The following is an 18,137-nucleotide window of genomic DNA, read 5'->3' as shown; positions in this document are numbered from 1 at the left end:
GATAGATAGATAGATAGATAGATAGATAGATAGATAGATAGACAGATAGACAGATAGATAGATAGATAGATAGATAGACAGATAGATAGATAGATAGATAGATAGATAGATAGAACGATATAGATAGATAGATAGATAGAACGATAGATAGATAGATAGATAGATAGATAGATAGATAGATAGATAAACTGGAAAATAGTTTTTAAAGATTCAACATCTTACCATCTGCTGTTTCTTGTGTTTTTCCTCACAGATCCAGGCGTTTAACGTTCACTCCAGTAAGTTTGTGGCGGCCAGCGACTGCGCGACCTTCTTCACTCCTGCCATCCTGATGGGTCTGATCACGTCTCTGATCCTGCTGCTGGTGCTGGCCTACGCTCTGCACATGGTGGTTCACCTGAAGCACATCGACCGCTACGAAGAGCACAAGACCACCGTCTACTTCCCGCGCAGCACAGAAGCGGAGAGCACAGAGAAGAACAACCTCTAGAGTCCCGAGAGAGAGACGGACACTTCTGTGACTGTGAGCTCTGACTCCCATCTGAACGGAGAATCAGAGCTGTTTGGGACTGACTGCACCACGGCAGTGGCATCATTGTGGTGGGACAGTGGAAGTCCGAATCAGCTTCCTTCGGGAGCTTTACAGGCTCGGCACACCGGAGGATTTGAAGATATCAGCCAGTTCTCACCAAAAATCTAGGAATTAAACATTCAGCGTCAGGTTACATGAGGGGAAGGACATCTTCAGATGTTTGAATGCAATTCGAAATAGCACAATAATCAATATATCTTGCATTTGCATCGTCTGTCTTAGCTTCTGTTTGACTGCTAAGGACCAGATTTAACTTCAGCACTGATGCTTCTTTGAAGTCAACATGAAATGGTGTTTCGCAAGCAATTTTGCAGTTGTAATTCTACATATTTGTGAATAAAACATCTTGATTTTTTCATCTGGAACTGATTGGATGGTATTATGGAAGCGCATTTCTGCTACAGAATTGAAAATATCAAAAAGATAATTGCGACTCTTTTTCACAATTCTGAATTTATATTCGAGAAAAAAAAGACAGAATTGTGAAATATAAACTCTATATCTTTATATCTTGCAATTTTGACTTTTTTCTCTCATAATTCTGTGTTTATATCTCACAATTCTGAGTTTATATTTCAATTCTGAGTTTACATCTCAGTTATAAGTTAATATCTCACAATTCTGAATTTATTTCTCACAAGTCTTAGTTTAAATCACAATTATGTTTATATCTCAGAATTCTGAGTTTACATCTCAGTTATAAGTTAATATCTCACAATTCTGAATTTATTTCTCACAAGTCTTAGTTTAAATCACAATTATGTTTATATCTCACAATTATGTGTTTATATCTCAATTCTGAGCTTTTATCTCACAATTCTGAGTGTTTATCTTGCAATTATGTTTATATCTCAGAATTCTGAGTTTACATCTCAGTTATAAGTTAATATCTCACAATTCTGAATTTATTTCTCACAAGTCTTAGTTTAAATCACAATTATGTTTATATCTCAGAATTCTGAGTTTATATCTCATAATTATGTTTATATCTCACATTTCTGAGTTTATATCGCAATTGTTTATATCTCGCAACTATGTGTTTATATCTCAATTCTGAGTTTTTATCTCACAATTCTGAGTGTTTATCTTGCAATTATGTTTATATCTCTGAATTCTGAGTTTATATCTCATAATTATGTTTATATCTCACAATTATGTGTTTATATCTCACATTACTGAGTTTTTATATTGCAATTATGTTTTGCGAGAAAAAAGTCTGAATCAAGAGATATAAACTCTCTTGATAAACGTCTGAATTATGAAATACATTTTTTTATTTTTTATCCTGTGATGGAAACAAGCTTCCATAGGATGGTGAACAACATGCACAATGAATCAGAATAAATCCAGGAATGTGTATTAAGAGAGTATTTTGATTTCATGTTGACTTTGAAGTTTTAAACTGTGAATAAACCATTATGATAATGTAATATAGTTTTAATTTGCGGATCAGTGAAATAGATGAAAAAAGGAATGCTTTTCTCCATTGATTACGAAATTGATGCTGATCAGCAAAACCTAAAACTCGAATTAATAAAACATACTGCGTAATGGTTTCAATAGTGTGTAACCAGCAAATAGATGTTTCAATTTGAACAATTTTCCCTTGAGGAGTTGCAAAAAAAAATAATGAGGTAATAATTGTATTAATTACTGATGTTATTTTGAGCATATGTATTTTTAAAATGATTGTGTTATGGTATTTTTGCGTAGACTGTATGTTAACTCTGGTTTCTGTATTATCTTATTTAATTTTTTTTATTAGTATTTTGTCTATGTTTTTGGCTATGGTGAAGAGCGGCTTCTTATTACTTGGATTTCTAATCGACGACTGAACAATGAGGTTTGTTGTAGTGAACATGCAGCATGCCAGTGGCTAGAGACATTTCTGAACCAGAATAATCAGATGGTTTGCTTTGTACCATGTACTGTATATTGGTAATAATCATAATGTGCTAAATAAGGGAGAATGTTTTTTTTTTTCATGTACACATGTATTTGGGAACATATTAATAGCTTAACTTTGTTCAGCGGACATTTATGCAGATAAAATGGAGAGATGTGAAATGGGCTATGATGTATTCATGTTTGATGATTATTATTATGGTCCTCTCAGTTGAGTTCAATAAAACCAGCAGCACAGTTATGTTGCAAAATTATTTTGTTCACTGTTTCCAATTTAATTCATTTATATTAGGTAGACTAAAAGTACATGCAGCAAATGCACATTTATCAAATACAGTTTATTATAACAATGAGATGCTCCTTCGACAAACTATGAGCTCTAAAGGAATCAACCATTTGCGAACAGCGCCACCTAGTGGCATTTCTAAAATTCTACAATATCTTACTTAGAGCAGGGCTTTTTAATATTTTTAACATTTATTTAAAAAATTGAAAGGCATCTATGTAGTTTCTTGTATAAACACCCACAATTTACACAATTTATACTTAAAAATAAAATAAGATAAAATTATTTAAACACAATTCTGATATATATATGTATTATATATATATATGTATTAGGGATATTCGACTTTCGGGTGAAATTTCAGAATGCACCTAAAATGCACTATGACCTCAGGTGAACGTAATTTGACCTTCTCTAAACTTTTGAATGCACATGTCCAACTGTTAAATGTTTCAGTACTTATTGCATAACATGTTGTTCTCTAACGAGGTGATTAACCGCAAAAATCACAAGTGTCTGATCCATGAATCGACCACTAAATGTTCTGGTTCAATGACAATTTGTATTTAAACGGTCCTCTTCATCATGCTGTTCACATTTTGACATCATGAGACCAAGACCACACCTAACAATTGATCAACAGTACCTGGCCAGTGCGAGGCTTCAGACGGGATGTTCTCAGAGGGAAGTTGCCACTGAGCTTAAAGTGTCATCAGCAGGTTGCAACAGAGACACAGAGAGACTGGAAGAGTCACAGAAAGGCATAGAAGTGGACGTCCTTTGGCCACATGCTGATGACTGCTTCATTGTGAACAGTGTCCTGTGGAGCCGGATTATGAATGCCACTCAACTCCGGGCATGTTTAAGGGAAGTGAGAGGCACCCGAGTGTCATGTCAGACCATTCGAAACCGCTTCCATCAGCATGGTCTGCGTGCTAGACGACCTGCAAGGGTACCTGACCACACCACCAGGCACAGGCTTCATCGTCAGGGAGCATTTGCGCTGGACGAGGAACCAGTGGGCCTCAGTGCTGTTCTCTGATGAAAGTCGCTTCACAATGAGCAGAAATGACGGCCGCCAACGCTGTTGGAGACGTCAAGGAGAATTCTATGCATCAGCCACTGTTGTCTGGTGTTACAGTCTGGGCAGGTGTTTCTAGTCAATACAGAACTGCCCTACACCTTGTGAATGGTACTGTGACAAGCCAATACTACCTGAACAACATCATTAATCCACTGTGCCTCTGCATGAGCAGCACAGGCCTGATTTCATCTTCATGGACGACAATGCCCCAGCTCATCGAGGTCGCATTATCAGGGAACGGCTGCTGGAGGCTGGGGTACCTCAAATGTAGTGGCCTGCACTTTCTCCAGACCTGAATCCCATAGAGAACCTATGGGATCAGCTGAGTCGTCATGTAGAGGGTCGTAACCCTGAGGGCAGCCCTTCAAGAAGAGTGGAATGCTATGCCTCAGCAGACAATAAGTCAACTTGTGTACAGCATGAGACGTCGATGACAGAAGCCGTGAACTGGCTAACTTTATTTTCCGAACAACCCACTAGACCAAAACTTTGATCTCTTAAAGGGGAAAACACACTGCCGCTAACCAACATTCTTAAAGGGGAAAACCTTACAAGCACCATATGTGAATTCTGTCACATGTCTAAACATAAGTCGCCACAGGGTTACATATAACCCAGCGCTGGGTTATATTTAACCCAGCATTTTTTAGAGTGTATGTAATCATATTAATATAATCACATACTCGTATGTTCTATAATTCACTTACACCATTCTCCCCCAGAAAACCCCTGGCTTACAGAATACCACGCAAATGTTGTAATAATAACTTTATAACACCATAAAGTATTTATTAAAAGGAACATAAAATAAACAAAACAGCTTATAAATTTAGATCTCCGAACAATGCGGTACCCTTTATATTGAGATCAGCGTTTTCGTTAAAATCCTTTTCAAGGAAACTTCAGCGCCTTCAGTTTACTAATATAATAAAAAGAATTTAATCAAGATTAAATTAAACTGAAAAAAAAAATCATAATATCCGTTTATACGTAATTCACAATAAATATGTCGAATCTGGTGTTCTGAATAAAAAACTCGTTTCGATCGCGGAAGTCACCGGATTCAAATTTCAGACTCATCACCTATGAAAGTTTACTTGACATCCAGTACAGTAGGTGGCGATAATGCTCCTAAGGAGTTATTCGCCATAAAACAAGAAGAAGAAGAAGACGACATGACTTGTAAGCAGTGTTGGGGAGTAACTAGTTACATGTAACGGCGTTACGTAATTTAATTACAAAATAAATGTAACTGTAATCAGTTACAGTTACTAAGAAAAAAATGTGTAATTAAATTACAGTTACTTATGAAAATGTTAACGATTACAAAGGGGATTACATTTGAATATTTACACACATCCACATACAGATTTAATTGAAATTTTCCCCAAATTGCACTGACTACTCTGAGACATACGGCCCTATAATATCCGAATTTCCGCGATGCGGAAAACACAGACTGGTTCGTAGAATCCAGTCATAAAAACGGAATTCCTATAGCCTAACGCGGACGGAATATGCCACATTTTGGACGAATAAATCAAAAGTAGGTCAGTACACTTGAATCAAAACGCGATATGGACTAGTGTCTATGAATATTAAGCCGCAAAAAGACTATATGAGTCCTGCACGTTCTGCGTGTCTGTGGAAATCAGGCGCGGACTGGCCATCGTGAGAACCGGGACAATTCCCGGCAGCCGATTTGGCCCGCTATTTTAATATTATTATTGTATACCTGCCGAATGTACTAAAGCGATTATTTTCCGAAACCATTGTTAGATGCAGTGTTTCCTAATCTGCATTGAACTTCAGATCAATCTTAAAGTAAAAGGCGGTACTAAAGTCTGATTTTGGTGGATGTGTTCAAATTTGATCATCTTAATTCAAGTGAGGAAGGATTTTGAAAGTCTGAGCACTATTGTAAGGTTAACCCTGCATGGTGTAAATGTTTGAAAATGATTAACAGTTGCAAATAAACATTCATTAGAAATTTAGAAAAGTAATCAAAAAGTAATCAAAAGTAATCAGTTACAAGGGTTACTAAGCACAGTAAATAGGGCACAAAGTAGAATATTCATTACTTTTTTAAGGGAATCAGGGGTTTTAGGCAGAATTTGATGTGTGATGTGTGTGTGGATATTAATGTGAGGGGGCAATGTGAGTGATGTGTAAGTTTTAGTAGGAAAAGGGAATAGATAACCTATTATCTGATCCACACTCCGGAGCAGAAGGGGGCGGTAATGCACCAATAAGCTGGATGCCAACCGCCGTTAAACTGGAAAGAAGAAGAAGAAGTCAGTCAGTCACCGGATGTTTCTCTTCTCCGCGCTCATGTTGAACCGACTGTCACTCTCAACTAAACTATTTTTCAGTTACATCCCCCCTTCTTCAATCCTAACCCACAGAAACCTCTTCAGCGCCCGGTTTAATACGAATATGGAGAGATGTGTGGTGAGATGTGTGCCGCGCGAGTCCAAACTGACCATCTCGTTCAATCTGGACGGCAGCAATAAACAGATGCTGAGAGAGCAGACGGAGCCGCTGGGGAAAGCCCTGGCTCGCATAGCCAACAGCCTCATCAAGGCACAAAACAAAGCGAAGAAATCCAAACCGAACGAAGGAAAGAGCGAGACTCCAGAAGCGCGTGAACCAGAGATCAGCCTGCGCGTGAACGAGACGCGCGTGCCCGAGGACACCGTGAACGCGCGCGCGTGGCAGGACGGAGCTGTGCTGCATGTGGGGGGCTTGAAGTATAAAGTGCAGCTGAATCCTCCGACATTCACTGTGTGTGAGCTCCCGACATCTCTAATGGCCGGATTTCCGGTTTGTCCCAAGCTGGAGATGGAGTTCGGAGAGCTGAGGGACTCTGAGTTCAGATGGTTCAAGGAAAGCTCTCCTAAAGCACATATGAGTGGAGAGCAAGACTGCTGGATGGAGGCTGGATGTGAACGTGTGTTCACGCCATCCAATCTGGACATCGGTTTGAGGGTGATGTTCAAATGCACACCTGGGAACGGATCCAGGTTTGGGGAACCTAAGGAACTGGTATCTTCAGGTGTAGTCGAAGCCGGTCCAGGAGCATGCAGCTTTGATAACAGACACATGTTCACTCAGGAGGCCACAGATGAGTCTTCACTGAGGGTTGTGTCTTATAACATCCTAGCTGACATCTACGCTCAAACCGAGCTTTCCAAAACAGTCCTGTACCCTTATTGTGCGCCGTACGCTTTAGAAATGGACTACAGGCAGAATCTGATCAAGAAGGAGCTGTCGGGGTACAACGCGGACATCGTTTGCCTCCAGGAGGTGGATAAAGGCGCTTTTGTCGATAGTTTATCTCCTGCGTTGGATGCGTTTGGGTTGGAAGGGGTTTTCAGGATCAAGGAAAGGCAGCACGAAGGTCTGGCCACGTATTTTAGGAGGTCTAAGCTGAAGTTGCTCCAGCAGTATGATGTGATGCTGAGCGAGGCTCTGATGGCAGATGCTCTTCATCGGGAGCTGCTGGAGAAGGTGTGCAGCAATCCCAGCTTGAAGGAGAAGATCGAAAGCAGGTCAACGATGCTGCAGGTATTTCGCTGGAACTTGGGTCTTTTTGACTCCAGGACATCCAGATGTTCACAAAGGCCTCAAGACTTATCCAGTTGTTTTTGCATTCATTAATGAGGAAAAAAAATTAACTTAAATGATTTTAGCAAATGGCTGCAATATAACAAAGAGTGAAAAATTTAAGGGGGTCTGAATACTTTCCGTACCCACTGTATATATATATATATATATATATATATACACACACACACACACACTACAACATTACAATTTCCATTTTTTCCAGATCTAAAAATCACATTTTTAACCTCATATACCACAAATCTTAACCACAAATACCTCATATAGCTAGGATTTTCAAGACTGGAAATCCTGTTTTGTTTAAGAAATATTTAGATTTTTGCCTTGTTTTAATCATTGCTTTGTTTTACTTTAAATATTTTGAATCATTTATTTTAATGTAACTTGTTTTCTTGATCTTACTTTTATCTACATTTTTTTTTTTTACAGTTTTTCTAATTATTTTTTTATAAATATTTTCTTGAATTAAAAAAATATAGATTTTTCTTTTTAGTTGTTTTGATTTGATGTATTCCTTGTTTTGTCTTACTTGAAATCATTTAAAATCATATCTTATTTATTACATATCTTACATATTAATTATTATTTAATTTCATTTTTATTTATCTTAATCTTATTTTTATCTATTTATTTTTTACACATTTTCTCTAATTATTTCTAATCAATATTGTCTTGAATTAAAATAAGAAATATCTTGATTTTTTTATTCTTTGTTTTGTCTTTCAACCATTTAAATGTCTTATTTATTTTAATGTAATTTTTTATTTATCTTACTCTTTTTTTTTTTTTTACACAGCTTTTTCTATTTTTCTAGTATTTCTTTCGTCAAAATAAAAAATATCTAGATTTTTAGTTGTTTTGGCTTATTTTAATCGATGCCTTTAAATAATTTTAAGTCATATCTTTTTATTTTAATCAAAACTTTTTTTTTTTTTTTTTTATTATTATATAATTAAAAATATACTTTTAAGATTTAAATGTACCTATACATTGTTGATTTTTTTTTTTTTTAATTAAAACTTTTTTTTTTTTTTTTTTTTACACTTTTCCTCTTAATTATTTTCTTCAATTAAAACAAAATATTTGTAGTTTTATGGCTCATTTTAATAGTTTAAATAATTTTAAATCATCTTGCTTTGAGGAAAACTAACAAAAATGCATCTCTACCCCCATTTCTCAGGTGACCGTCTTGCAGTCGTTATGTGACCCGTCAAGGATATTATGTGTGGGAAACACACACCTGTACTGGCACCCTAAAGGTGAGAATCAGTGTGAATATAATGACGTATGCTTTACAGTTTCTGACGGTCTGCTGTGTGTTCAGGGGGAAACGTTCGACTGGTTCAGATTGCAGTGGCCCTCAAACACATGAAGCAGATGGTGACGGAGAAGCATCCCGGAGCCGGACTCATATTCTCGGGTGATTTCAACAGCACGCCCTCCTCCGGTCTCTTCCAGCTCGTCTGTGAGGGATCCGTCTCGGAGAATCATGACGACTGGGCCTCTAATGGACCAGAAGAGCAGATCCAGGTGGGACTGATGAACCCGTTCCAGCTGGCCAGTGCTTGTGGGGTCCCAGCTTTCACCAACTACGTCGGAGGCTTCCAGGGGTGTCTGGACTATATTTTTGTGGAGCCGCATGTGCTGCAGGTGGAGCAGGTGATTCCTCTGCCCAGCCTTCAGGAGGTCACGACCTGCGTGGCCCTGCCGAGCGTCTCGCACCCGTCAGATCACATCGCGCTGGTGTGTGACCTCAAGTGGAAGTGAAACAATCACAAACAGTTCGTATTTCATCAAAAGCAATTTTAGCTTTTTAATGATCAGATTTCAGCATTGTGCTTATATTTATCACATAGCTTCATTCTCATTTGTGCAAATTAAAATGTATGATGAGGATGAGTTATTGTGTGATATTTATCAAATGCCAGAATTGACACCTACTTGGAAATATTGAATGTTGTATTTACAATATGCGACTGTTTAAATTCTTTGCATTTAAATTCATTCAGCATTTTGTGATGTTGCTTTAACTCTGCTTTTCAAACCAGAAGAGTGAATGGAAATAACCAGTTTCCCCTTTAAGGAATAGTTCATCCAAGATGTAGATGAGTTTGTTTCTTCATTAGATTTGGAGAAATGTAGCTCGTATTCCATCACTTGCTCACCAACAGATCCTCTGCAGTGAATGGGTGCCGTCAAAATGAGTCCAAACAGCTGATAAAAACATTACAATAATCCACGCCACTCCAGTCCATCAGTTAACATCTGGAGAAGTGAAAAGCTGCATGCTTGAAACAAATCCATCATTAATGCATGTGAAATTTAAACTGTTGCTTCCAGCTAAAATGAGTCCATAATCCATTATAACACATCCTCCAGTGAAAAAGTCCATCTCTTGTTGTCTCGCATCAAAATCCATCAACATACTTGTTCAGAACTGTTTTTGCTTGTAAATGGTGCTTGGTTTGTGCAGATTTCTCTCCTGATTCAGACAAGACAACTTTTTCACTGGAGGAAGCGTTATGGATTATGGACTAATTTTAGCTGGAAGCAACGGTGTTTAAATTTCAAATGCATTAATGATGGATTTGTTTAAATCATTCAGCTTCACAAGACATTTATTGATGGACTGGAGTGCTGTGGATTACTTGTGGATTATTGTGATGTTTTTATCAGCTGTTTGGACTCTCATTCTGACGGCACCCATTCACTGCAGAGCATCCATTGCTGAGCAAGTGATGCAATGCTATATTTCTCCAAATCTGATGAAGAAACAAACTCATCTACATTCTGGATGGCCTTAGGGTGAGCACATTTTCATTTTTGGGTGAAATATTTCTTTAATAAACACGAATACCATCAGTTTTCAGCAATGTGCAACCTGTATGTATAACTCTTAAAATCTCAAAAAATGATTCATGACCCTTTAAAGCATTAAATAATGAGTGAATTTCTTTCGTGAGCCTTAGTTAATCCACACCCATACAAGTGATGCATTTCAGACTTTTATTTGCTTCACTCTTTATTCATAATGTTTTAATACATTTTTTTAAAAAGGGAACAGCTAGACGACTCCTTGCACCAGTCCATTTGAATATTTTCAAAAGCTGGGGAAAAAAACAGTTGATTATGTCTTTTAACATTTGCACTGATTTGTTCTCAACTTAAATGTTAAATCAAAAGCGTATCGGGCGAGTGCATTCACATAGTAAAGCACAGCACGTTTAAGGCAACTGTGATTACGTACATAAAAAGGCTGCTTATTTACAACACAAACATCTGACTAGTTCCCAATATAAACTCATGCATTTTAGAAGCATTAAAACTAATGCTTACATCAATGCATTGCCAGTCTCTTAAGTGTGCTACTATAAGAATAATCTTTTATTTATTAAATGCATGCTTCTCTGAGAACATTTCCTTGGATGTATGGCATGCAAACGCCTGGGAATGAGCCGTTCGGAATGAAAATAATGGAATAAATCAAGTTGAGGGAGCAAAAATAGAGCATTTTTATAAATACACAAAAGTTATCGTTATTAACACAATGCTTGATGTTTATGCTTACTGTAACAAGAACCCAGAAGTACTGCAAGAGCTTCTTAACAAATCTAGTATTTTTCATACTGTGGTCAGATCTACAGAAGACTATAAGGCTACACACATCAAGTGGAATGAATCTGGGAGAAATGTCAGTCGAGGTCAAAGGTGCAATGAACTAAAAAAGGAACAAAATGTTAAAATGCACTGCTGAAGATTGACATCAGCAGCAAGCAGATTTTTGGTAGCGATCAACTGAAAATGATACATGAACAGCTTCTGTGCCGCATCAACTCCGCTAATCATGTCCTTTGGAACAGCACACATCCTGCTTGGACAGGAAGTGCAGTTTAGCGTTTGGAGAGCTGCTCGGAAAGCCAGTCTAATCCCTCGTATAAACCCGTCCCTTGAGTCGCACAGGTCGCCTGGACATACCACTGATGAAAAGCACAATATAAACATTTTTACCAATAGACGGATACAGTATGCATTTAACTGAATGAAAAAAAATATATATTTTTAAAATGTTTTGAAAGAAGTCTCTTCTGCTCAGCAAGGCTGCATTAATTTCATTAAATAAAAAAAAACAGTAAAAACAGATATTGTTTAATATTACAACTTAAAATAATTATTGAATATAGTTAGATATTATATACTTAGAATAACTATTACTATTTGAATATATAGTCAAATGTAATTTATCCTTGTGATCAAAGCTGAATTTTCAGCATCATTACGCCAGTCTTCAGTGTCACATGATCTTCAGAAATCATTCTAATATGCTGATTTGCTGCTCAGAAAACATTTTTTGTTATTATAAATGTTAAAAGTAATCCATTTATGTGTAAACTGTGAAATGCTACTAATTATTCACAAGAAAAGAAATTAATTTAATTCAGCAAAGACACATTAAATTGTTCAGAAGTGGAAGTAAAGACATTTATAATGTTACAAAAGATGTTTCAAATAAATGCTGTTCCTTTGAACTTTCTAGTCATCAAAAAAATTTATCAGTTTTCCCCCCAAAAAAACAACAACTAATAATCATCAAAAACTGTTCTCAACATTAAAAATATTAATAACACCCATTATTATTAATTGAACACCAATAATAATAATTGAGCAGTAAATCAGCATATTAGAATGATTTCTGAAGATCATGTGACACTGAAGACTGGAGTAATGATGCTGAAAATTCAGCTTTGATCACAGAAATAAATTACTTTTTTACCATATATTCACATAGAAAACAGCTATTTTAATTTGTAATAATATTTCACAATATTGCTGTTTTTACTATATTTTTGCTCTCATAAATGAAGCCGTGGTGAGCATGATGTTCCAAAACATTTTTTAAAAATTTTATTTATTCCAAATGTTTGACCAGTAGTGCACATACTGACCAAAATATGATTAATTACAGGTTTATGTACACATCTAGAGCCATGTATACATTTTAATAACCAAAAACCAATATTACTATGTTTTTTAAATGGAGCTTATCATTATGCATAACTATCATAATATTGCATATAATTGCATAACTCACAGTTCTGCTCCTGAGTGCTTGCAGGCCGAGTTTGTCTGTCATCTCGCTGATGGCCATGGCGTTTGGTAGATCTTGTTTATTTGCAAAAACCAGTAGAATGGCGTCTCTCAGTTCATCCTCCTGAAGCTGTTGCAGACAGAATATGAGCAGATATTTACGGCGGTTTGAAACACATAGACAACTGTGCACAATAAAAGAAGCGTGTTTGTTAGTATTTACTCAGTGCAGGTACACAGATAAAACCAGAGCTGTTTTTAATCTCGTTTCCTCACCATCTTCTGAAGCTCTTCTGCTGCTTCCTGTGCTCGCTCACGATCGTTACTGTCCACGACAAAGATCAGACCCTGAAGAAACAACACAACACGTTGCATTCAGAGTGAAAATGACTTTCAGTCAAAAAATATTAAGCACAAGTTCTATTCTTAAAGATTTCCATGACTTCTGCAGCTTTTTGGAAGGTAAATTTAAATAAAACTTTAAGAGCTTTATAAGACAAAAACTTTACTAGACCGTGAAAACAACTTTTACAGTACCTTCTAATGCTCCTTCGGTATTTGTGTCTTGATTTTCAGTGCAAATGTCTAAAGATTCTGAAATCAAAATACACTGAAAAGCAAAATTATGCAAGTCTTGTTTTCGGTTTAACTGATCAAGATTTGTGATTAAAACAAGAACAAATATCTGCCAATGGAGTCAGACAAATACACTTTAATTCAAAGAAAAAACTAATTTTCATTTGTTTGATATCCGTTCTTGTTTTAAGTATAAACTCAATTTTGTTTAATTTCCAAGAAAACAAGACTTCATATCTTAATTTTACGTCTCAAGTAAAAGTATCTTGATTTAAGAAAGTTTAGATATTTGTATTGGAAAACAAGACAAACATACTGAGGAAATTTTAATTTTCTTTTTTTTCCCCCATTTTTTCTGTGTATGCAACATTTAAAGGGGTCATATGATGCTGCTAAAAAGAACAATATTTTGTGTATTTGGTGTAATGAAATGTGTTTATGCGGTTTAAAGTAAAAAAAAAACATTATTTTCCACATACTGTACATTATTGTTTCTCCTCTATGCCCCGCCTTTTTTGTTCCTGAAACCACGCTTTCTTTCTTTGCGTGCACATTTGGGCGGTGTTATGCAAATCTTCCCACATTGTGACATAGACATGTGGGGGCGTGTTAGAACAAGCCGTTTTAGGTAGGTGTGGGTAACTCTTAACTTTTATAAAGAATATCTCTTTGGATTTGAGACTTTAGTCTTTGCAACTTTACAGATCTTCTTTATGCACCAAGAGCTTGTAACACTCCAAAGAGAAAGGAAAAATTGAAATCGCATCATATGACCCCTTTAATACCACGATTTAAGACATTTTTTAAAGAGCTAGTTGACCAAAAAATTACAATTCTGTCATTTACTAGAAATAATTGTATCTATCCTGCTTCCTTATTATAAATATAACACTTAAAACATTTGATTCTTCATTTTATGACCTATTTAATTTTACAGCATGCAAACTATAATATCTGTTGCACAGAATAATAATGTTTTTAGGCATTTATATGAATAAAAATTAGGTTTTACTATCATGACACAAGTTAGACTAGTGACTGACAGTTTGGTTTTGAGGCCAAAGACCAAAGAAAGTCAAATTTCTTATTTTATGTCACAGTCAGTGAGTTTCTATGACCTCTGTAAACAATTATTTTGCAATCTTTTAGAAATTATCCACTCATAACGATTCAGGAAATAAAGAGCAAGCAAAAGTTAGATATTCTCTTACGAGCTGATTGATAAAAAAATGTCAGCAAAGAAAAAGAGAACTACACGGACAGAAGAGAAACTTTTCTGTTCTCTAAATCAAACTCTAGTAAAGGCCGTTCCAGTTCAACGTAATCCTAGTAGTAACACCAACATCCTCATACAAAGCACATCCACGGCATCCAGCCAAACTATACCTACACACCCGTAGTTGTTTTTCTAGCAGCTCACAAGGCTGGACGGTCAAACTCAATCAGTTCAGCCATGGCAGAATGAGCATTTCATCCTGCTGGAATGCTGCGACTCCACTGTTGTTTGACTATCTTAGTCCTGCATCCGTTTACCTGGGTATTCTGGAAGTAGTGTCTCCAAAGAGGCCTGATCTTATCCTGACCACCCACATCCCACACGGTGAAGCAAATGTTCTTGTATTCCACCGTCTCGACATTAAAACCTAAAGGAAGCACACAGGGTTGGGTGCGATGTCATTTAAGAGATGCACATCTTTGCAGTTGTTCACATCAAGATGAGATTCGTGTAATAAATCATTCACAAAACCTGTCAGGTGCACGTACGGGTCATGAAAATCAAAAAAATTATTCATTTTCTTTATGCAAAATACATTTTCGAAGGTAAATATTTGATTTTAAACTAAAAAAATGACCTATATATGCATTTGTGAGAATATCTGTCCATTAAAAATATACTTACTATAACCTAAAATCCATAGAGTATCTGAATATTGTCATTTTAAGCATATATTCTCTCTTTGTTGAGATGTACATGATTTGTTAGCCCACTTCTGCCACAGGATAAAAAAAACATAATAAGAAGGTAATTGCAATTAGGATTTTTTTTAATCGCAATTACGAAGTCAGAATTTCAAGATATATATATTCTGGCTTTTTTTCCCTCACAAGTTTAAGTTTATATTTTGCAATTCTAACTTTTTTCCTCAGAAGTCTGTTTGCATCTCACAATTCTGTTTTTGTTTCTGTCAATAAAAATTATAATTGCGACTTCTTGTCTCACAATGCAGACATTTTTTCTCGCAATTCTGAGGGAAAAATAAGTATCGCTTTTTATTTCTCCTCTTTCCTACCACTTGTTTCACTTCTGTTTCAGTTTTTTATAACCATTTCTTACTATGTGTCAGTAAGTTGTTGTTATTTTAGCATGTGTGTTTGGCTCAGTGTTATTTTTTTAGGATTACTGATAAACTAATGTACTTTGATTTGTATTAGTTATCTATTTTAGTTTTAGTTACAGTTGTAATGTTGTCATTTTATTAGTTTTTTATTATGTCTATAGGTTTTTTATTAAGTTTTATTTTATAACTTTATTTATTAAGTTATTTCAGTACTTCCAACATACAAAATGGAAATGAAATAATATATATATATATATTGAATGTATTTATATATATGTACATGTATATGTATATGTGTGTGGCTGTACATACACATATGTAGTTGTTTTTTTGGTGTTTGGCTTAGTGTTATGTTAGAATCATACTCATACCTTTTGTTCTTTTAATATTTTGAATTGTTTTTAGCTTTATTTTTTTTGTTTTCATTTAAATGTTTTAGTTTTGAAATGTTGTTGTATGCATTTGTCATTTTTATTTAATTTCTTTTATTTTCTTAAATGTGTATATATATAGTATTTATAGAGTTTTAGCTTTTAGTTTTAAATTACTTTTTCTTATTTGTAAGTCGCTTTGGATAAAAGCGTCTGCTAAATGACTAAAAGTAAAAGTAAAACACTCAACCTGACAATTCTGACATTTTTCTCACAATTCTGAATTTTTTCCCCTCAGAATTTTATTTGGAACTCACAATGCTGTATGTTTGTGCCACAGAATAAAAATCAATAAATACATTTATATCTCGCAATTCTTGCAAGAAAAAGACAGAATTGTGAGACAAAAAGTCGTAATTACAGTTTTGGCGGAAACAAATTTCATACTTATCTTATATTACTTACCTATAGTTGGTATTGTTGTGACTATTTCTCCCAGTTTGAGTTTGTAGAGGATTGTGGTTTTCCCTGCTGCATCCAGACCAACTGAAGAAGAACAGGAATCAAATCAAGTCAAACACACTGGAAAACTTTAGTTTGCATAAATACCTTCCTATTTCTTGGGAAACAACAAAGAAACTCTCTACAGCGACAAGCGACTGCTTTACTGAATTCATGTCAACATCTATAGATCATAAGAGCATTCATACATGACTTGTATAGAAAGAGCTATAAACACATAATTTAATGTAAAATGACAACAAAATATACACAAAATAGCCATTTATCAATGCTAACTCACCCATGAGAATTCTCATCTGCTTTTTCCCAAACAAGCGAGAAAAGACGCTTGAAATGGTCAAACCCATGTTAAAAGCGGCTCAAAAAAACAAGAAAAGGTGTAAAAGTCAAACTTATTCGAGGAGTTAAACTAAGAGCTAGCGCTTTAGCACAGCAGCTTTCAGATCAACCTCCGTTAAATATCAACCTGCTCGAACTCCAGCTCACATCAGCAGAGTCAGAATCACTCTTTCTTCTGTCTTCTTCTCCTCTTTCTTCTCTGTGTCCAGCTGAAAGTGAGGTTTGTCCAGCAGTTTGAGCGCAACTGTTGCTGGGTCACGTCACACTTCTGCTCCAACGCGGTCGAAATGACGTCAGCGGTGCCACATCACGAAACACTATCATTATTTACCTACAAGTGTGAGCTTTTGAGATGAAAATGTTCGTACAGACCGAAACTTAAAAATACATGAACACAATATTTGTATGTAAAAAAAAAAAAAAATTTTGTACTTTATTCTTTTTTCTTTTTTTCTTTTCTTCTTTTTTTGAACATTATTACATTTTAAAATAATAAATAAAATATTATACCTATAATTGTTAGAAAACACTCTCTGCGCAAATGTATACATTAGCTTTTCTTATTCAAATGTCTAAATAAGGACATGATAGCTAGGAATGAGGTTTGTGATGAAACCATGAAGATAGTTTAGCCTCCTTCGCAAAAGTCTATTCCTAATATGTCCATGTTTTTCTGTTCATATGGCCATTTTATATAAACACATATTCTTGGCCAAAGATCCTATATGTATGTCATCTATATCCTCATTGGTTAAAGGGTTGAAACTCCCCTCGACATATGCCTATATAATATCTTTGTATCTATGAATAAAGTTGAAGTATTGAGAATACATATGAATGTGTGTTTTCTTACTTCCCGGCCGTTATATCCACTTTGAGGGATTGAGAATATCTGAGGTGGCAAAGAGAATCTAGAGGGACCGTTGTTAATGATTTCTAACAATAATAAAATAAAAAATAATATTATTAATATGTTTAAGTTCTGTTTCAGTAATGTTTTATTTTATTTTTTTATAATTTTATTTATATAACTTAGCCTATCATAAGGCATCAGGTTGCCTTGGTTGTTACTGTAAAGTCACTTTAGATAAACAACTACCTAAATGGAAAAATTAATATTTAGAAAATTTCTAAAAAATGTAATCCATTTTTCGAATATGATTAGTTTTTGAAAATGAAACATAAAAGTACTATTATTAAAAAGTAGTTTATTTTTTATTTTTTATAAATGCATCATTTATTGGAGTTATTTGCTATCACAGATTAATATTTTTGGAGCTGCAATTCTGTTTTTATTAATTTGTAGTATCTATCTATCTATCTATCTGTCTATCTATCTATCTATCTATCTGTCTATCTATCTATCTATCTATCTGTCTATCTATCTATCTATCTATCTGTCTATCTATCT

The 18,137-nt window shown here is 35.3% G+C and overlaps 3 protein-coding genes across 4 annotated transcripts in view; 2 read left to right on the top strand and 1 right to left on the bottom strand.

Moving 5' to 3' along the window:
- atp6ap1la (ATPase H+ transporting accessory protein 1 like a) overlaps positions 1-1,018 on the top strand; it is a 15,096-nt gene extending 14,078 nt beyond the window's left edge. Inside the window, exon 7 of the mRNA XM_016562077.1 lies at positions 254-1,018. Within this exon, the coding sequence (XP_016417563.1) occupies positions 254-490 (237 nt within the window). The 3' untranslated portion in view covers positions 491-1,018. The remainder of the gene's footprint in view (positions 1-253) is intronic.
- A 5,018-nt stretch (positions 1,019-6,036) lies between these two features.
- pde12 (phosphodiesterase 12) lies at positions 6,037-9,635 on the top strand. Its single transcript, XM_016562068.1, has 3 exons — positions 6,037-7,434; positions 8,675-8,753; positions 8,819-9,635. Exons 1-3 carry the CDS (start codon positions 6,178-6,180, stop codon positions 9,259-9,261), a joined length of 1,779 nt encoding a protein of 592 aa, XP_016417554.1. The 5' UTR covers positions 6,037-6,177; the 3' UTR covers positions 9,262-9,635.
- Positions 9,636-10,507: 872 nt separating this feature from the next.
- On the bottom strand, positions 10,508-17,017 carry arf4a (ADP-ribosylation factor 4a). 2 transcript variants are annotated; one of them, XM_016562033.1, is made up of 7 exons: positions 16,855-17,017; positions 16,668-16,743; positions 16,331-16,411; positions 14,689-14,798; positions 12,856-12,927; positions 12,584-12,709; positions 10,508-11,471 (listed from the first exon to the last, which is right to left on the bottom strand). In XM_016562033.1, exons 2-7 carry the CDS (start codon positions 16,732-16,734, stop codon positions 11,385-11,387), a joined length of 543 nt encoding a protein of 180 aa, XP_016417519.1. In that variant the 5' UTR covers positions 16,735-16,743; positions 16,855-17,017; the 3' UTR covers positions 10,508-11,384. The 2 variants fall into 2 exon arrangements, with proteins under 2 accessions (XP_016417519.1, XP_016417511.1); XM_016562025.1 differs by having other exon boundaries at positions 16,668-17,017.
- Positions 17,018-18,137: the final 1,120 nt, after the last annotated feature.

The sequence above is a fragment of the Sinocyclocheilus rhinocerous genome, unplaced genomic scaffold (genome assembly GCF_001515625.1).
Source record: "Sinocyclocheilus rhinocerous isolate Xijiao unplaced genomic scaffold, SAMN03320098_v1.1 scaffold671, whole genome shotgun sequence".
Taxonomy (NCBI): Eukaryota; Metazoa; Chordata; class Actinopteri; order Cypriniformes; family Cyprinidae; genus Sinocyclocheilus; species Sinocyclocheilus rhinocerous.
Note: the sequence above shows the minus strand (reverse complement) of the source record. Positions and strands in the feature narration are given on the sequence as shown.

Coding starts and splice junctions, on each gene's coding strand:
- pde12 (XM_016562068.1), top strand. CDS start 6,178: ATGTTTCTCTTCTCCGCGCTCATGTTGAACCGACTGTCACTCTCAACT. Junction 7,435..8,674: donor GCAGGTCAACGATGCTGCAG/GTATTTCGCTGG, acceptor CCCATTTCTCAG/GTGACCGTCTTGCAGTCGTT. Junction 8,754..8,818: donor CCTGTACTGGCACCCTAAAG/GTGAGAATCAGT, acceptor CTGTGTGTTCAG/GGGGAAACGTTCGACTGGTT.
- arf4a (XM_016562025.1), bottom strand. CDS start 16,734: ATGGGTTTGACCATTTCAAGCGTCTTTTCTCGCTTGTTTGGGAAAAAG. Junction 14,799..16,330: donor CACAACAATACCAACTATAG/GTAAGTAATATA, acceptor TGCTTCCTTTAG/GTTTTAATGTCGAGACGGTG. Junction 11,472..12,583: donor AAGCACTCAGGAGCAGAACT/GTGAGTTATGCA, acceptor GCTTTTCATCAG/TGGTATGTCCAGGCGACCTG.